The following is a 15634-nucleotide window of genomic DNA, read 5'->3' on the forward strand; positions in this document are numbered from 1 at the left end:
CCACAAAAGATCCTGAATAAATTTCTCTCACTCAGATTTTTTTTATCTTTAATAAAATAAGTTTTTAGCCTTTGTACTCCTTGTAGTAGTGCAAAGTCTAAGGATGGTGCAGGAGACAACAGAAAGGGAACAACCTTTTCCAAACTGGTGGGTTGAAAAGCTGCAGGACTTCCATAATTGAAGTAGTCATTTTTGACATTGTCCAGAAAATATGGGAGCTGAAGTCCAACACATCACATGGAAAATATTGAATTGCAGAAGAAACAAATAACTGCATTCTCATGAACACACACATTCTTGAAATACCCAATAGAGGCTCTGAATAGTCTGAAACTAGAATATCCAAAAGGCTGCCTCTCTAATGTAAACGTTCCTTTGTACTCAATCAATATTATATTTTCTAGGTTTAGCTGTGTCATTCCAGTGTCAGAAGTCCAGCAAGTGAATGTGTGAGATGATAAAATACCCAACAATAACAAAAATAAAACCAGCAAAAATAGTACTTTTGTTATTGTTTTAACATTTACAAATATTAATTTGTATTGATATTACAAATATTAATTTGTAACCACCTTATGATATCTCTAAGAATTAAATTTAACGGGTAATAATAATATTTGGCAGACAGTTGCCCTACCAAAAAGTCTTGGATGGCACTTAGAAAATCTGTGCATTGACAAAATTTCCATCTGTCAATTGCAAAAGGCCACATTGCTTGGATCCACATATATTCTACACCAATACATCACAACATCCTAGGTTCTTGGAAAGAACTCGATACATATGAAAACAATACCAGCTAAAGAACTGGCAGCAATGGTTTCACACTGTTGTATATATAATAATAACAGGCAACCATTTATATATTTGAGGACTACTTCATTTGAATGTGTGTACTGGTTTTGGTTGGTTGACTGACAGTTTTTTTAACTTTTAGCTTGATCTAGATTTATAAGTATTTTATTGTTTTATTTAATAAATGTATATGCTGCCCAACTCTCCAATGGGTTAACTCTAGGGAGATGGGAGGCATCTTCTGCTTGTGGTTAATTATCTTTTGGCATGAGTCAAAAGTCACCCCAAACTCATTATGTGACTCAAAAAGAAAGTAGAAGTTTTCTTGATAATAAGGGATAAAAACATGATCAGCTGAACCTTCCTCAATTCAAAACGAGCAGCAGCGAAACACAAATTGCATCCCATTTAAAGTAAATTGTAGCAAAGTAAATTTAAAGACATAGAGTTCTGTCTGCACCCTAAGAAATCTTTTTGCTGGGTTTCTCTTGCTAGGAACACCAGTCCCTTGGGGGAAATTTTGATATTTGACATGAGAAACTTGCACCAGTTCCCAGTAAATTGGAAGAAACGTTATCTTTCTCTTGCCTAATCAGTTTCAATTAGGACATGGCAAAACCATCTGTCAGATGTTGAATATTTAATAGAAGAAACAGCAGTGCTGTGCCTTAACTGGCAGTGACAAGTATGTCCATACCTGGGTGCATCCTTCAGTAAAGCTGGAACTGCTTTTTAGGAAAGGTCCTTTGCCTTTACAATGGTATGCTTGTGTCAGCTTTGGAAGCCATATTTTACTTAGAAGCTTCCACGCTGCCACATCTTGGTGCCTGGGAATTTGGGGGGAGGGGGGATTTCAGAGAGAGGTGGAAGTTTAGACATAACAACATTCTTCTTCTAAAGTCAAGGACAAGTTATCCTGCACCTGGGAAGGAGTGGTTAGAGGAATGTCTCCAGTTGGGACAATGTGTGATTGGACCATGTGATGAACAGGTGGGTACAGGGGATGGGTTTTGATTTTCAATTATGAAGGGAAAACCCGGAACTCTCAGGTTCGGTTTTCCCAGATGTGCCAATATGACTTCTCTAATAAATTCTTACTTGGGTAAACTTTGTTTCTGAGTGCTGAATGAGATGGAGAGTTTCACTGTAATGCTGACAGCTTGGACTTTGTCTTTCAAAAATTAGGTTTTCCCTAAGTCACAGGTGTTCAACTCACTGCGCCATGTTGCTGTCAATTGATGTTTCACAACAGTTTTCCCCTTTGTGGAGCTGGGATGGGAGTGGCCTGCATCAGGCCCGTGGGCTGCCAATTTTGATGCCCCTGCCCTAAGTAACTAAAACTGCTTTTGTCTAAGGTCTAGCAACACACAGCACAAATGAACAATAACAAGCACAGTAGTCCAACAGGATATGTACATCCAGGTTGGAGAGGTGCTCTAAAATACAGCACACAGGAACACTGTTCATGCTAGCTGGGTTTGCTAGAAATTGGAATTCAGCCATACCTCCAGGACCGCAAGTTCTCTGCCTCTAGTAATAAGCCCTGTTCAGAGATTCCTACTTCCATCCCTCTCTCCTTATTGCACAATGTCTCTGAAAGATTCTCCAGGCCAGCTCTCTTCTGTTTTATATGGGCTGTTAGGTGGGCAACTATGGTGGTGGCTTTGAAATACCTTTTCTGTGATGATGTGCCTAGTAACCTCATTTATTTGTTTGGATTTTTTTCATTAGACTTCCATGGTACACTGTGATTGTTGGATGGCTTCGAAGATTACAAAACATATATTGAAGAATTGCTAGTGCCCAGGTTGAATGTTTCCAAGTTATTCAGAGTGCTACCATGGGAGAGTTCTTAATGTATGTGTTGAAATTTTCTCCAACGTAGCGATTTCCAGACCATAATGCTCATCACCTCCAGCTACCAGCACAACAATGGCTAGGGACAACAAGTGTTTAAGCCAGTGCACCTTAGAGGACCAACCCAAAAGGGAAAGTGATAGATGGTATTTTATGCTTTTATATGCATTTTGTTTGACTGGATTTATTAGGTCATGCTTAAGATGTTATATTACTGACAATCCCTCAGGTAAGCAGTTAAGAATAAGCATGTCAAATAAATCCTTCAAAGCTTTCTTTTCAAGCAAATGGTGCAATCATCCAGAAAGGAATTTGTTGCAACAGGAATGAGCATGCAATCATCCACAGGGGTCTGCTAGAATTCTCTTGAAAGATTCTTCTGTTTAAACATTGAATTTTAAAAATGAATACTTGGAAAAATTGTATGCAAAATCGATGTATCTTAGGAAAAGATGTATACAGGATAGGCACACGTCAGACAAAAAAATCAATACAAATTATCCTGTGTGAATGTTTGCATAAGTTTGTAGATGATGCAAAACTTTGAGAGAAAGGAGTAACACTAAATAAATGACAATAACTAAATGCAGATGAGTCCATGCTCCTTGTATTAGTTAGATAGGAGCTCTGATCCTCTGAAATTCATCTGCTCTTATTTCATAGAGCTCTGAGAACATCAAAAATCGTTTTGATCTGGCCAGTAAAAGGTCATCATTTCTTTAAAGCAACCACATATTTTTCCAGGTCATTGTACAAGCCTGAAAAATGCCTCTACTTTAAAGTCACTTAGCTTTAATGACATGATTTAATAAAGCTGCAGTAACACTTTTGGAATTGTGCAGGAGCACTGTGTCCATGAAAAGTTGGAAGCACATTTGCCAAATCCATTTGAAATGTGGATGATCTGCCCATTGAAATGCAATAGAAGTTACAACTCACCTGAGGATCAGCCAATCTGGAAATGTCTGGGTTTAAGTAGAATATAATTCCATCTAAAGCCCCAGGGAGTGTGACTCCTCGAATTAGCAGCACGATCAACATTAGGTAAGGGAAAGTGGCAGTGAAGTAGACTACCTGGGAATAGAACAGAAGAAGCTTCAGAGATCATTAAAACTAGTGAATAACCAAGACCCCTGATCTTCAGAGCTGTTAACAGACCCTGACCAGGGCAGACAACCTCTGACCCCAAATCTATATGAGGACTTTCAACCCATTGCTTCAGCTCAAGGAACCTGACCACAACTTCAGAAGAAAAAATGCCAACCACCCACACTGCCAGCTGGATGCAAAAAAAATGTAGGGAAAGACCTAAAATACAGATAACATCAATTAAAAAAGAAAACTCTTATCCCTTGAATGGGGGGGGGAGAAATCCTAGCCCCAGGGGTGGGCTGATACCGGTTTGCCCGGTTTGGGCAAACCAGTAGTTCCACCTACCCCTTCCCTAGTCTGTCCTATATTCCCATGTTTTGCAGCTCAGCGGATTTGCGTGGCACGGTGGATTGCTGCACAAATCAGCTGTTGTACTCACTGGGGCTGCGGTAGAAGGTGAGTTTTAGAGCTGAAAATGGGCAGTTTTCAAACGCTTCATGCAAATCACATGCTTACCGAACTGGTTGTTACACTGGTTGAATCCCACCACTGCCTCGCCCCATGTCATGCATATGATTTGGGTTCAGTTACTCTGCAATATCACATTACCCTTAGCAGGTTGATCCTAAAAGGCAGATATTATTCACCACTTGTCAACGTTCCAACTGACGAACCCAGCCAAAGCAAGCACAGTCGAGACCTTCCAATCTCTGAATGCAAAACTTTATTGAGTACATCATTTTGGCACTGATGAAGGGAAAACCAGATCTATCTAATTCCCATGCAAACCCACATAATGACAGTATAGATTTCTCCCTCCCCCCTATTAGTGCAGGTCACATTGTCATTTTATTGTTATGAGAAAAAGTCTCTGGTCTTGGCAAACACCTGCCAAAGTGCCCTTGGCTGTCATAGCTTGTCTTCTTGAAGTCTGGAGCCTGCATTCATCTCACCCTTGTCTCCCCCCTGGTTCTTTGGCAACTTGAGAAGCAATAATGGTTGCAACAGCGTAAGTGCGCTTCAAACTTGACACCACTTTAATATCTTCATTGTCAGTTTTCAGGCTGGTTATTCTATCTGTTGTCAATACTTTGGTCTCCTTTGTGTATTTAATTTTACTCCCATTTCTCATTGTGCTGCTTTACTTTTATTACTAGAGGGTGCAGGGCATCTGCATTTTTGGCTATTAAAGCAATGTCATCAGCATAGAGTAGGCCAGATTATTGATATTTCTTCCCGCAATTTTAAAACCATGCTCATTTTTTCCCCAAGTCCACTTCCTTTCATAAATATTCAGAATATAGGTTGAATAATTAAGGGGAGAATATGCAGACTTGCCTCACACCTTTAGTAACTTGGAATCAGTCCATCTTACCATATTCTGTTCATATTGTGTCTTCCTGACTTGTGTATAGGTTTCTCATGAGGACAATGGTTCTGTTGTTGTTTTTTACACACAACTGAATGTGATCCACACAATTAATGGCCTTTTTATAATCAGTGAAGCACACAATGGCTTTTTTTTTTTTTTTGTATTCTTTGGCTTTCTCAGTTATCCAGTTGCATTAGTAATAACAAGCCACATTATTCTGTCTTTTCTAAAGCCACTTTCAACATCTGTCATCTCTTTTTCCATGTAAGGCTTGAATATGTTTTGGATTATCCTATTATTTTCTAATATGTGATATTAAGAATATTATTAACACTCTGTTAAGTCCCCCTTTTTTGATATTGGAATGTAGATTGACCTCTTTCAATCTGTTAGCCAATATGCCATCTTCCAAATTTGTTGGCATAGCTTTTTAGAACATTTATTATTCCTTCTTCTATTGCTTGCCATGTTTCTATGAGCAGAATGGGACAACTCGCTGAGGCCAACACGTCGTGGCCAACTTGTCGTGGCCAACTCGCCACAGCCAACTCACCACTGTCAACTTGTTGCAAGACAACTCACCATGGCCAATCCATTGCAGGACAACTTCCCATGGGACAATTGAACAATTCAGTTCCTCCTTTTGCATCCTTTCTTTAATACTAGCCCCCCATTTCTTTGATATTAGTATAACTCTTGTCTTGCAGCAAGTAATCCCATGGTGAGTTAGCCATGCATAGTTGTCTCTTGGCGAGTTGGCGGCAGCTTGTGTGGGCAGCCTGCTGGCCTCAAGATGAAGACACTTGCCTCAGAGGTGAGGTTCAGAGTTCAAACTTAGGCAGTGGAAAATGTTTCTCTATTAAGGTGCAATGAAAAAATATCTGCTGTGAACTCTGCATAGGAGTCAGGAAGAACATCCAGCCAGTAAACTCTTAGCTCCATTCAGTCACCCCAACTCCACTTTTAATCCATAAAGGATTAAAGGGATGTTAAAAGAAAAAAAAAGAATCCAGACACTTGTCAAGCAATGTGCTTCATCAGCCCTTTCCTCTCCATCCACTTTGACTCTGGTCTCTGCTCACAGGGCATTTGCAGATTTGAATAAGAAGAAGGAAGGAATAAAAGGAATTAATAGCAGTACTTCAGTGCATATGGCACATTTCAAATAATAAACAAATGAATGAATGAATGAATGAATGTTGCCATGTGAAGATCTCTCTTTGTCCTTCCAAAAGAAATAGCACAACCTACTTTAAATTATGGTCGTGTAGCAGCTTGGGTTTCCCAGCCTACAACAAGAGCATGATGGAACTGACAGAATGGTGAAATATGCAATGTTGTAACAGCAGTACATGATACAAGTACATTTTGAAATCCAAATACTGATCTCTGTGTGCTCCTGGAATCAATAAAAGCGTGTTCTTTTCCCTGAATAGTATTCATTTGCATTTTCTTAATTCAGTGTAACTTTAATGCAATGCTAATTTAATCAAACAGACACTTTTTATTACCACTGGATCCTATAATGTAAGTAGCCAAGTGGGAATATACTTATGTGTTTTGGCTTTCAGTTAAGGAATATCAGTTAAGCTCTTGAATTTGCTTTGTCTGATTTATATTTCTCATTTCTATCCTGGCAAATACCAATGTGTCTAACCAAAAACATTAAATGAAATCAAATATTCAAAATTTAAAAACACAGATGAATATGAATAATAATGTAATAATTAACAGTTGGGAAAGAGATGTGTCTTTACGGGGGCTGTTTTTAAACTGGGAAAGTGGAGACCCAATGCAATTTCCAAGAAATGTGTGTCATAATCAGGGGGGCAAATGCAAGAGAAGAATAGAATAGAATAGAATAGAATAGAATAGAATAGAATAGAATAACAGAGTTGGAACTTGGAAGGGACCTTGGAGATCTTCTAGTCCAGCCCCCTGCCTAGGCAGGAAACCCTACACCACTACTGTATCTCCTGCTTGCCAAAACGATAGGCGTTTAGCAATGATGGGAGTACTGTCAAAAAGGAGAGTCTTTTAATAATCAGATACTTTCCTAACTGCAAATGTGCTCCTAACCGTTCATAGCTTTAAAAATTAATACCAACAATTTTAATTATGTCTAGGATTTGGCAACCAATGCCATTAGAGATTGGTTAGCAGTGTAGCTATGCATTTTACAGCAACTGCAACTTCCACGTACTTTTCAAGGATAGACCCATTTGATCCCCATGCAGTCAAAGCATGAACAAATATTGCCAAAGCCAACAAGTTCGGATCCAGTTTCCTATTTATGTATAACACCTCTCTCTCTTATCCAGAGGTAACGTCCGCTTGTTTTCCTCATCTAGCCCATTATTAATTTAGGCAACATTCAAAAGTATGAATTAACCTCTGATGTTCCATAGAACACCAAGGTTGATAGTCTAAAGATTAAACAATAGCTTCCCAACAACAACTATTTTCCCTTCTTAAACTATTTTCCCTCTAAAAAGGGTCCCAATAGGAAAAAAAGCAATTATTGTTAACAATGTTCCTCAAACACAGTCTCACAAATGGACTAGACGTATCATCAACAATAGTTTCTAATATTGGCTACTTCGACGGTTCTGGGAAATCCAGAAGCAGGAGAACTCTTCTGCCTCTAATTTCCAACAACTGGTGAAACCTAAAATAAGATGGTTCCACAGGAAGTTTACAAAAGTTGAACAAAACTATTGATACTTCAAATGCTGGTATACCTACCCTCCATAAATTTTCCTATGTAGTATCCATTGTCACCTCCTATTGTAAAAATTCTCACAAGTGAATGCAACTTTTGAAATTAATGTAGGTCTTAGCTACAGATTTTGATCGGGCAATGTAAGCCAACTATGGACTAGACTAGATCAATTTTTCCAACTTGGAGTCTTTCACATATGTAGGATTACAGTACCTATCACACTATTGTTCCTGTACTACACTATTGGCTGTGATGGAATTTGTAATCTGAAACATCTGAAGGTACAAAATAGAAATAGGTTGGTTGTGATGATTTCTTTTTGGAAAGTTATTTCTAAAAGAATTACAGCTGGGGCTCTAATTTGACCTTTTTCTCAGGTCTTAAAGGCCCACTAAAATGGACCAAATTATTTCTAATATTCCCACTCCACATAGACATGTATACTTTTATCCTGCTACTCTCTGATACAAAAAGACTGACAGGATAGAGCAAAGCAATTTAAGCATTAACCAAGCACAGGGTAACTCCTACTTTGCCAGTGGACTTGACTCCTTTCCAGATGCAGAAATAGCAGATGATCCAGGCCAGCAAGAGGCAGAGGGCCAACTCCCAGCGCACAGTGCCCAGGTTGTGAAGACCTTCTGTTATTTTCAGCGTTCGTCTCCTAAGAGAACAGATAAAAAGATGGAGGAGGTGAGCCATCTTTCTGCCAGCTCCTATTAACCCTTCATACCTGCTTCCTTGACAGCTTTTCCTCACTAAAGGTCTTTAGTTTAACTTGGCTATTGCAGGATAGACCCAACAGTATCTGTTAACCCAGGGGTGTCAAACTCGATTTCATTGAGTTTGGGGGGAAGTTCGATGTCACTTGTGTCAGGCCTGTGGTGGCCCAAGTGCTCTGACAGCAAAAATGGGCTCCCAAGCTGCATTTTCAGCTGCGACAGCTGCCTACAACCCTCTGCCAACGAAAACAGAACTCAGGAAGGCAGCCCTCCCAAACTCTGTTTTCACTGGTAGAGGCACTGCGGGCCAGACCTTTACTGTTTCTAGGATGGCCCCATGGACCAGGTTTAAGCATCCCCTGGGCCAGATCCAGCCCCTGGGCCTTGAGTCTGACATCCCTGTGTTAGCCCTTCAAAGTCCTCAAGCCCAAAACCATTATTAACACTACTCTTATTCTAAGCTACAGTAACAGAATCTTGTAAGTTTGAAAGCACTTCTCCCTCTTTGAATTTCCAGAAGAGGATTCCTTCCAAGATGTTTCCATGCCAACTTTTCTTGTGTGGGCTGAGATACCTTATGCATGATTATTGACAAAGCTGTGGCTCTTCCTCCTGTCTCCAAGGTCATTCTCACAGACCATTACTCTGTCTTACCAGAAAAATGATACTACTGGTTGTCCTTGCTATCCAGACTAAAGGCTACAAACTGTACTGCCTTTATTGGTGACAGAGTGTTGAGGGAGAGAGAAAATAGGTTGACGATACTGATAAGTTTATGGATAGACAACGGCATGTATTTCTCACTTGCCTTCATAAGATTAGGCACTTTCCCCAGAAATTAATCAATAACTTAATTAGGTTTGAGTTGATCACATGTACGTTCCTCCTCAAAGAGACAGTGGGGGGTGGGGAAAAACAGCTTAATATTTATACAACATAATTGGCACTATGATTCAACAGAAAAAACTGGTCAATGTTTATAATATACTGTAGATACTTTTTGCAATAAAAACTGCAAGTGCAGAAAGCCCTCCCTAATCCTATGAAGTATTTCATTTAGAGGCTACTGCTATTATCAGGTCACCATCAGGTTGCTTTCCTGCTATTTATTTACCTTCTCTTATTAATCTAGATATTTGGATTTTTCTCTCTGCTATTCTCAAAACAGCCTCCTTGTCCAGCCATCATACTGGAACTGCAGTGATATCTGAACTCAGGAGGAAACATAAGATAAAAAGGTGACAAATAAATACATTAAAGTCTACTAACAATTTACATGCCTCACATTATTTTAGAAGCTTTATTTCTGGGAAGATGCTGTCCAGATGTTTAGGACAGTAAAAAAACTGGTAAGAAGTGGGAAAAAGCAACCGTCAATTGCAGATGATATAAAATGCAGTGCTGCCATATTGATATTTTTTAACCATCTCTCACAGACATCCCTGGGATGGTGTATATACTATAAGTAAAGGTAAAGCTTCCCCTTCCCCTCGCACATACATGCTAGTCGTTCCTGGCTCTAGAGGGCAGTGGTGATCTCCATCACAAAGCTGAAGAGCCAGAGCTGTCCAAAGATGTCTCCTTGGTCATGTGGCTGGCATGACTAAACACTGAAGGCGCATGGAACGCTGTTACCTTCCCACCAAAGTGGTCCGTATTTTTCTACTTGCATTTTTACATGCTTTCGAACTGCTAGGTTGGCAGAAGCTGAGATAAGTAACGGGAGCTCAATCTGTTACGTGGTGCTAGGGATTCAAACTGCCAAACTGCTGACCTTTCTGATCGACAAGCTCAGCATCTTAGCCACTGATCCACCGCGTCCCTGGATATACTATGCATGTATATCCAGGGATATACCAGTGGTAGGATTCAATTTTTTTTTACTACTGGTTCTGTGGGTATGGCTTGGTGGGCGTAGCAGGAGAAGGATACTATAAAATCTCCAGTCAAAGGTGTTTTTGCCAGTTCTCCGAGCTACTCAAAATTTCCGCTACCGGTTCTCCAGAACTGGTCAGAACCTGCTGAATACCACCTATATACAGTATATAATTCCCTTTGAACTTCAGCAAGGCCAGATCTACAGCTATCCCCTCTAAATCTCAGGGAAGACATTTAAGCAAAGGAAATAAATAACCCAAACAATTGAAATACGTACTCCCAAAACTCGATAACTGGAGAGGTGGCATTAGTGTTATTCCCAGGATCGGAGACATTCAGAACATCCATACAGTATTCTGCCAGAAGAAAGAGATGTTTAAGAGTAAGAAGGGATACTGAAGATCAGCTGCTCCAACTCCATAATTGGTACAAATTTCCATGTGCTTAGAACATCTATTCACGATCCAAACTGTCTGGTGTGATACAGCAACTAAATAGGACAGGTACAGATTCCAACAGATAGTTAAGACTGCAGGGAAAAAAAAACAATTGCAACCAGCCTGTTTTCCATAGAAGACCTGTATGTTGCCTGGGACAGAAGGAGAGCTGATAAGGTATCTGCAGACCCCTCGCATCCTGGACATAAACTGTTTCAACTCCTTCCTTCAGGATGGCATCGTAGGGGATTGCAAGACAAAACTACCAAACATAGGGACAGTTTTTTCCCTCATGCCATCACTCAACTGAACACCTAATTCTCTCAGTGCTGCCTAATGTCTATTAACCCATATACTGTGACTGTAATAGCCTTATTATCTTCTTTACTCCCCTTTTTATTGGCCGTATTATTATTATTCTGTTGCTTTGCATACACACTAAGTGTTTTTGTACCGGGGATAAATTCCTTGTGTGTCTAATCACACTTGGCCAAATAAAGTTCTCAATTCAATTCAACTTTTCTGAGTTGCTTTTAGCAACGTAAATGTTTCTGCTCCAAGAAAACTGACCCTGAGAAAGACCCTGAGGCTTTATTAAAACATCCATCCTTCCTTTTATTGGATTCCTCCTGTCTGGGGCTCCCAAACAAACATATATGAAATCCAGATGTCTCTGGAATGCAGATTGTTATCAAGTCATGCTGACTGTTGTAATTTAGGATTGCAGACCCAAACCCCTTCCTTCCTCTTCACATTTGCCTCTCTGTGTACATTCTGTCCCCCACACCCCTTTCCATGTATGCAGCTGCCCCAGAGAGCAGTTTGTAAAAACATTTAGAAACAGAGAGCACTACCAAAGCATCTAGGAGTGTTAGATAAATAAGAGGATGAGAGGATATTGTGGAAAAAGTGTGACTAATGTAGAGAAGAAAAAGCAGGAGAAAGGTCATGATGCACAGAATAGGTGGCTTGCCTTTAAGGGGCTTGGAAGTGTAAACTGGGAGGAAGGACTAAGTAGCCAAAAAGGGGAAAAGGTTTAGCTTTGGTGTCAATATGCTGTGTTGCAAGGAAGTTGCTTCTAATAAACAAGTTGTAGTAATTGATTTAGTCAGGCAAATGCATGTTGCTACAGAACCAAATGTTACTATTTTTATGAAAGAATAATACTGGTTTTATTTCTCTTGGATAGAAAATGATGCACCACATAAAAGAGAGGGAACTGACATCGGATCAGCAGTTTGTATGTTGCTGGAGTCTGCCTGTGTTCAACATGTTGACAGTTTGGCATTTAGTTTTTTATTTCGTTTATTACATTTTCATCCAACATTTATTACTTAACAAGTAACTTAAGGCAATGAATATACACAATACTCCTTCCTCCTCCTATTTATCTCACAACGACCACACTATGAGGGATGAGGGTGAAGGTTTGTCCTCTGAGTTTATGAATTGATTTCTGAACGTTTCGTTACCAGTCTTGTAACATCTTCAGTGGAGTTTAGGAGAAACTAAAGTCCACAGAAGATGTTACCTGGCCTGGTAATGAAACATTCAGAAACCAACCCACAAGCTCAGAGAACACATCTTCACCCACATCCTACATCTGAGCTACAGATATTCACCACTATTGCAAAACTAGGAGGTGTGTTGGGCTGAGGGAAACAGCTTTCATGACTAGCAGTAGAACTCACAGTCTGCTGGGCCTGGTGCCTTAATCACTAGATCAAACTGGCTCTTTTTAAACTCAATGCCTTGAAAAAGTAAAATTCAGGTATGTTTACCTGTAAAGGTAACTTTTGGTTATGTAGTTCAGCAGCAGTTTCTACTGTCATGGGTAGGAGAGGTTTGCTGCATGACACCTGAGGAAATTGAATGGATGGGTTACACCATTTCATCTAAGCGACTTCCAGGTCCATCTTCAAAGAATGTAGTAATTGACATAATAGGACTCTTTGATAGGATTCCAGTGGGTTACCTTTGTGCTATAATGTTGATTGATTAAGTGGCCAGAAGTAGCTTTGGTATCACACTTCAGCAGGAATGACTGAATATTGTTCTGTTGTTTTTAGTAGGGAAGGAGTTCTTCTCTAATAATGGGAGGCAATTTACTTATGAAAATGTTTAGCAAAGAATAAAATTACAGAAGAGAGTGTCAATGTATTATTATCAAGCAAACATGTTTGAGAGATTCAACAGAATCTGAAAGATAGACTACTTACAGCAAAATTAGAAGGAAAAGGTTAGGAAAACTTGATTATGGAATATTAGCAATTATATGCCATTGAATAACACATAAAAGTGTTGCACGGAAGCTCTGGTATCGCGAAGATAAGATGGCGAAATGGTCATGATGCAAGCCTTCCTTACATCATCATCATAATCAACAACAACAACAAACAAACAAACACACACACACACACACACACACACACACACACACAGAGGATGCCAATAAATGGAAAAGAGACCAGAAGAATATGGCTGGCTCAGAAGATCAAAGCCAGATGCTATCTTAGGAGAGCAGATGAGTGGAAAAGAGTGAAAAAGACATGAGAGGAATGTTTAAAGTATGCAAGCTAGGGTAGTGGTGCTAAGGGTTAGAAATGTAAACGTGTTTGAGGTGTGAAAGATTTTAAAATATAGGTACTAGAGATAAAAGAGATACAGTAGTAGATTTATATCCCTTTATAAATGTTTTAAAATAAATGAGTTTCATATTTACAAACTGTTTGATGGATGAGGGGTAGAATGCTTCCCACTTTCCTAAGAGATAGGGATGTCCACAAAGAAAAAAGGAACAGGCCTCGAAGTGCACAATCATGGCTGCTATCTTGATTACCTCTCCTTATTTATTATTTAATCTTTATTATTTAATTAAGCAGGAAGGACGGGCAACCTTTGACAGTGCTGTATGAACCCCAGGTTGACCAGTCAAATCAGAAAAGCTTCACAGGAGGTAAAGTTGAACAAAAACAGTGAGAAGTTGAAGCTGAAAGATGGCCAGTCCAAACAAGACATCTCCCAATTTGGACAAAACACTGTGTTATGTAAAAGCTGAGTGAGTCATGCAATGTTATAAGGAAGAGAAATGTACCCTCTGCCTTTAAGAAACTTGGGAGAGTAAGACAGCAGGAAGACAGGAGTAGCCAAAAAGGAGGTTTGGATGTCAAAGTAGTACATTGTGAGGAAGTTGCACCTGATAAACATTATGTGAGGTTTATTACTGCCTAGGGGACCCAACAGAAACATAGGGGAATACATAATGTTGCACACCATCCTGTAAATTTCTTTCTTTGCTAGGACTCAGCTTAATTTCTAGTAGTCCCATCAGTGGAGGACTTAGAAGTTTTAGTTTCCCTTTGGTAAAATCAGCTAAAGGATCCCCAAATACAGCAAGATTGCATAATTATGTTTCAAAGGAAGTAGTGTCCATCGTTACCATCTCTGGGAGGGTCTATGAGAATTTGCTGTAGCCAACTCGCCATGGGTAACTTGATGTGGCCAACTCATTATGGCCAACTTACTGCAGCCAACTTGCTGCAGGACAAGACATACAGTAATATCAAAGAAATGGTAGAACAGAATCATTACAGGAAGGATGCAAAAGGAAGAACAGAATTAAATATGGATGGTAAAAGTTAAAGTAAGGTTTTATTTATTTTAAAAAAAATAAAATAGAATTGTTAAATTGTCCCACAGCAAGCTGGCTGTGGTGAATTGTCTTGTGATGAATTGGGCATGGTGAATTGGGCATGACGAATTGGCCGCAGCAAGTTGTCCCATTCCTCTCTGGAAAGACAATCCTCTGATGCAACACTAATTCCAGGGTTTAAAATTATCTAGTTGCACTGCTGTCTCATAGATATGTGTACAGAAAAGGCTGCCTACAAAACAGAAGTAGAAGGCTGTGTCTTCAGTGGGACATAAACATCTGGTTATAGGAAGATATAGAGGGTAAGGGAATGGCCTTGAGAGACAGGAGGTAAAGATAATGGTCAAACAAAAGAGGTCTGAGTTCAGGGTAAGAATGTAATGTGAGTAAATGTCTCAGACCTAAGATGAGGTGGTGGGAATGCATTCAATCTTCTAGGATTCTGTTAATGTAGATTAACATTAAAAATATTCCAGACCTAATGACATTTATTTAGTCGGATGTACCTTCAAGGATTGACTGACAGAAGATGGAGAATACTACTCATATTCTACATTCCCCATCTCCCAGAAAAAGGAGGTAAAGTGAATATGCAAAGCAGATTATATCAGAACACGAAAAACATTCAGAGGTCAACCTGAATCATGAGATGGATAGCTCATATTGAGCTGTCTTGCTTTATCCATTTCCCCAAAATAAAACAAATAGAATTCTGCCTAATTAAAGATATGGATAGCATGTAAGAGGTAGGCAAGGAATTTTGCTGCATCTAATACTATGGGGAAGACTCAGTTTACGCCCTCATTCTTGAGGCCAAAGGTTGAGACCAACTTTTTAAAAAATGGTCTGCAACCCAAGGAATCAGAGAGGTACGCTAAGATTGTAGAGAAGAGCTTGAAATTATTGATGGGAAAACAGTTTTCAGCCCTCTCCACTAAAGGAGCATGGTAGCTCAAGTGGTTGGAATGATGAGCAGGAGGTTAGCAAGCCCATGTTCGAGACCCGAGAGCTGCCATTGGGTGGGATTGAGCTCTTGTCCTTCACACCAGCTCCTGCCAGGAACATGAAAGGGGCTCCCAACTGGGCATTCCCAAAGCAAATGATGTC

The 15634-nt window shown here is 39.7% G+C and overlaps 1 protein-coding gene across 3 annotated transcripts in view; it reads right to left on the minus strand.

Annotated features, from left to right (window-relative positions):
* The window catches only part of LOC113448614 (sodium- and chloride-dependent betaine transporter-like), an 80942-nt gene that overhangs the window by 23678 nt on the left and 41630 nt on the right, over positions 1 to 15634 (minus strand). For all 3 annotated transcript variants that reach the window (XM_087935037.1, XM_026719366.2, XM_087935038.1), the window contains exons 5-7: positions 10716 to 10794; positions 8370 to 8502; positions 3592 to 3726 (exon numbers count right to left, since the gene is read on the minus strand). In XM_087935037.1, coding sequence (XP_087791163.1) covers positions 3592 to 3726; positions 8370 to 8502; positions 10716 to 10794 — 347 coding nt within the window. The remainder of the gene's footprint in view (positions 1 to 3591; positions 3727 to 8369; positions 8503 to 10715; positions 10795 to 15634) is intronic.

The sequence above is a fragment of the Pseudonaja textilis genome, chromosome 5, assembly GCF_049901715.1.
Source record: "Pseudonaja textilis isolate UNSWEBS1 chromosome 5, rPseTex1.2, whole genome shotgun sequence".
NCBI classification, from domain to species: Eukaryota; Metazoa; Chordata; class Lepidosauria; order Squamata; family Elapidae; genus Pseudonaja; species Pseudonaja textilis.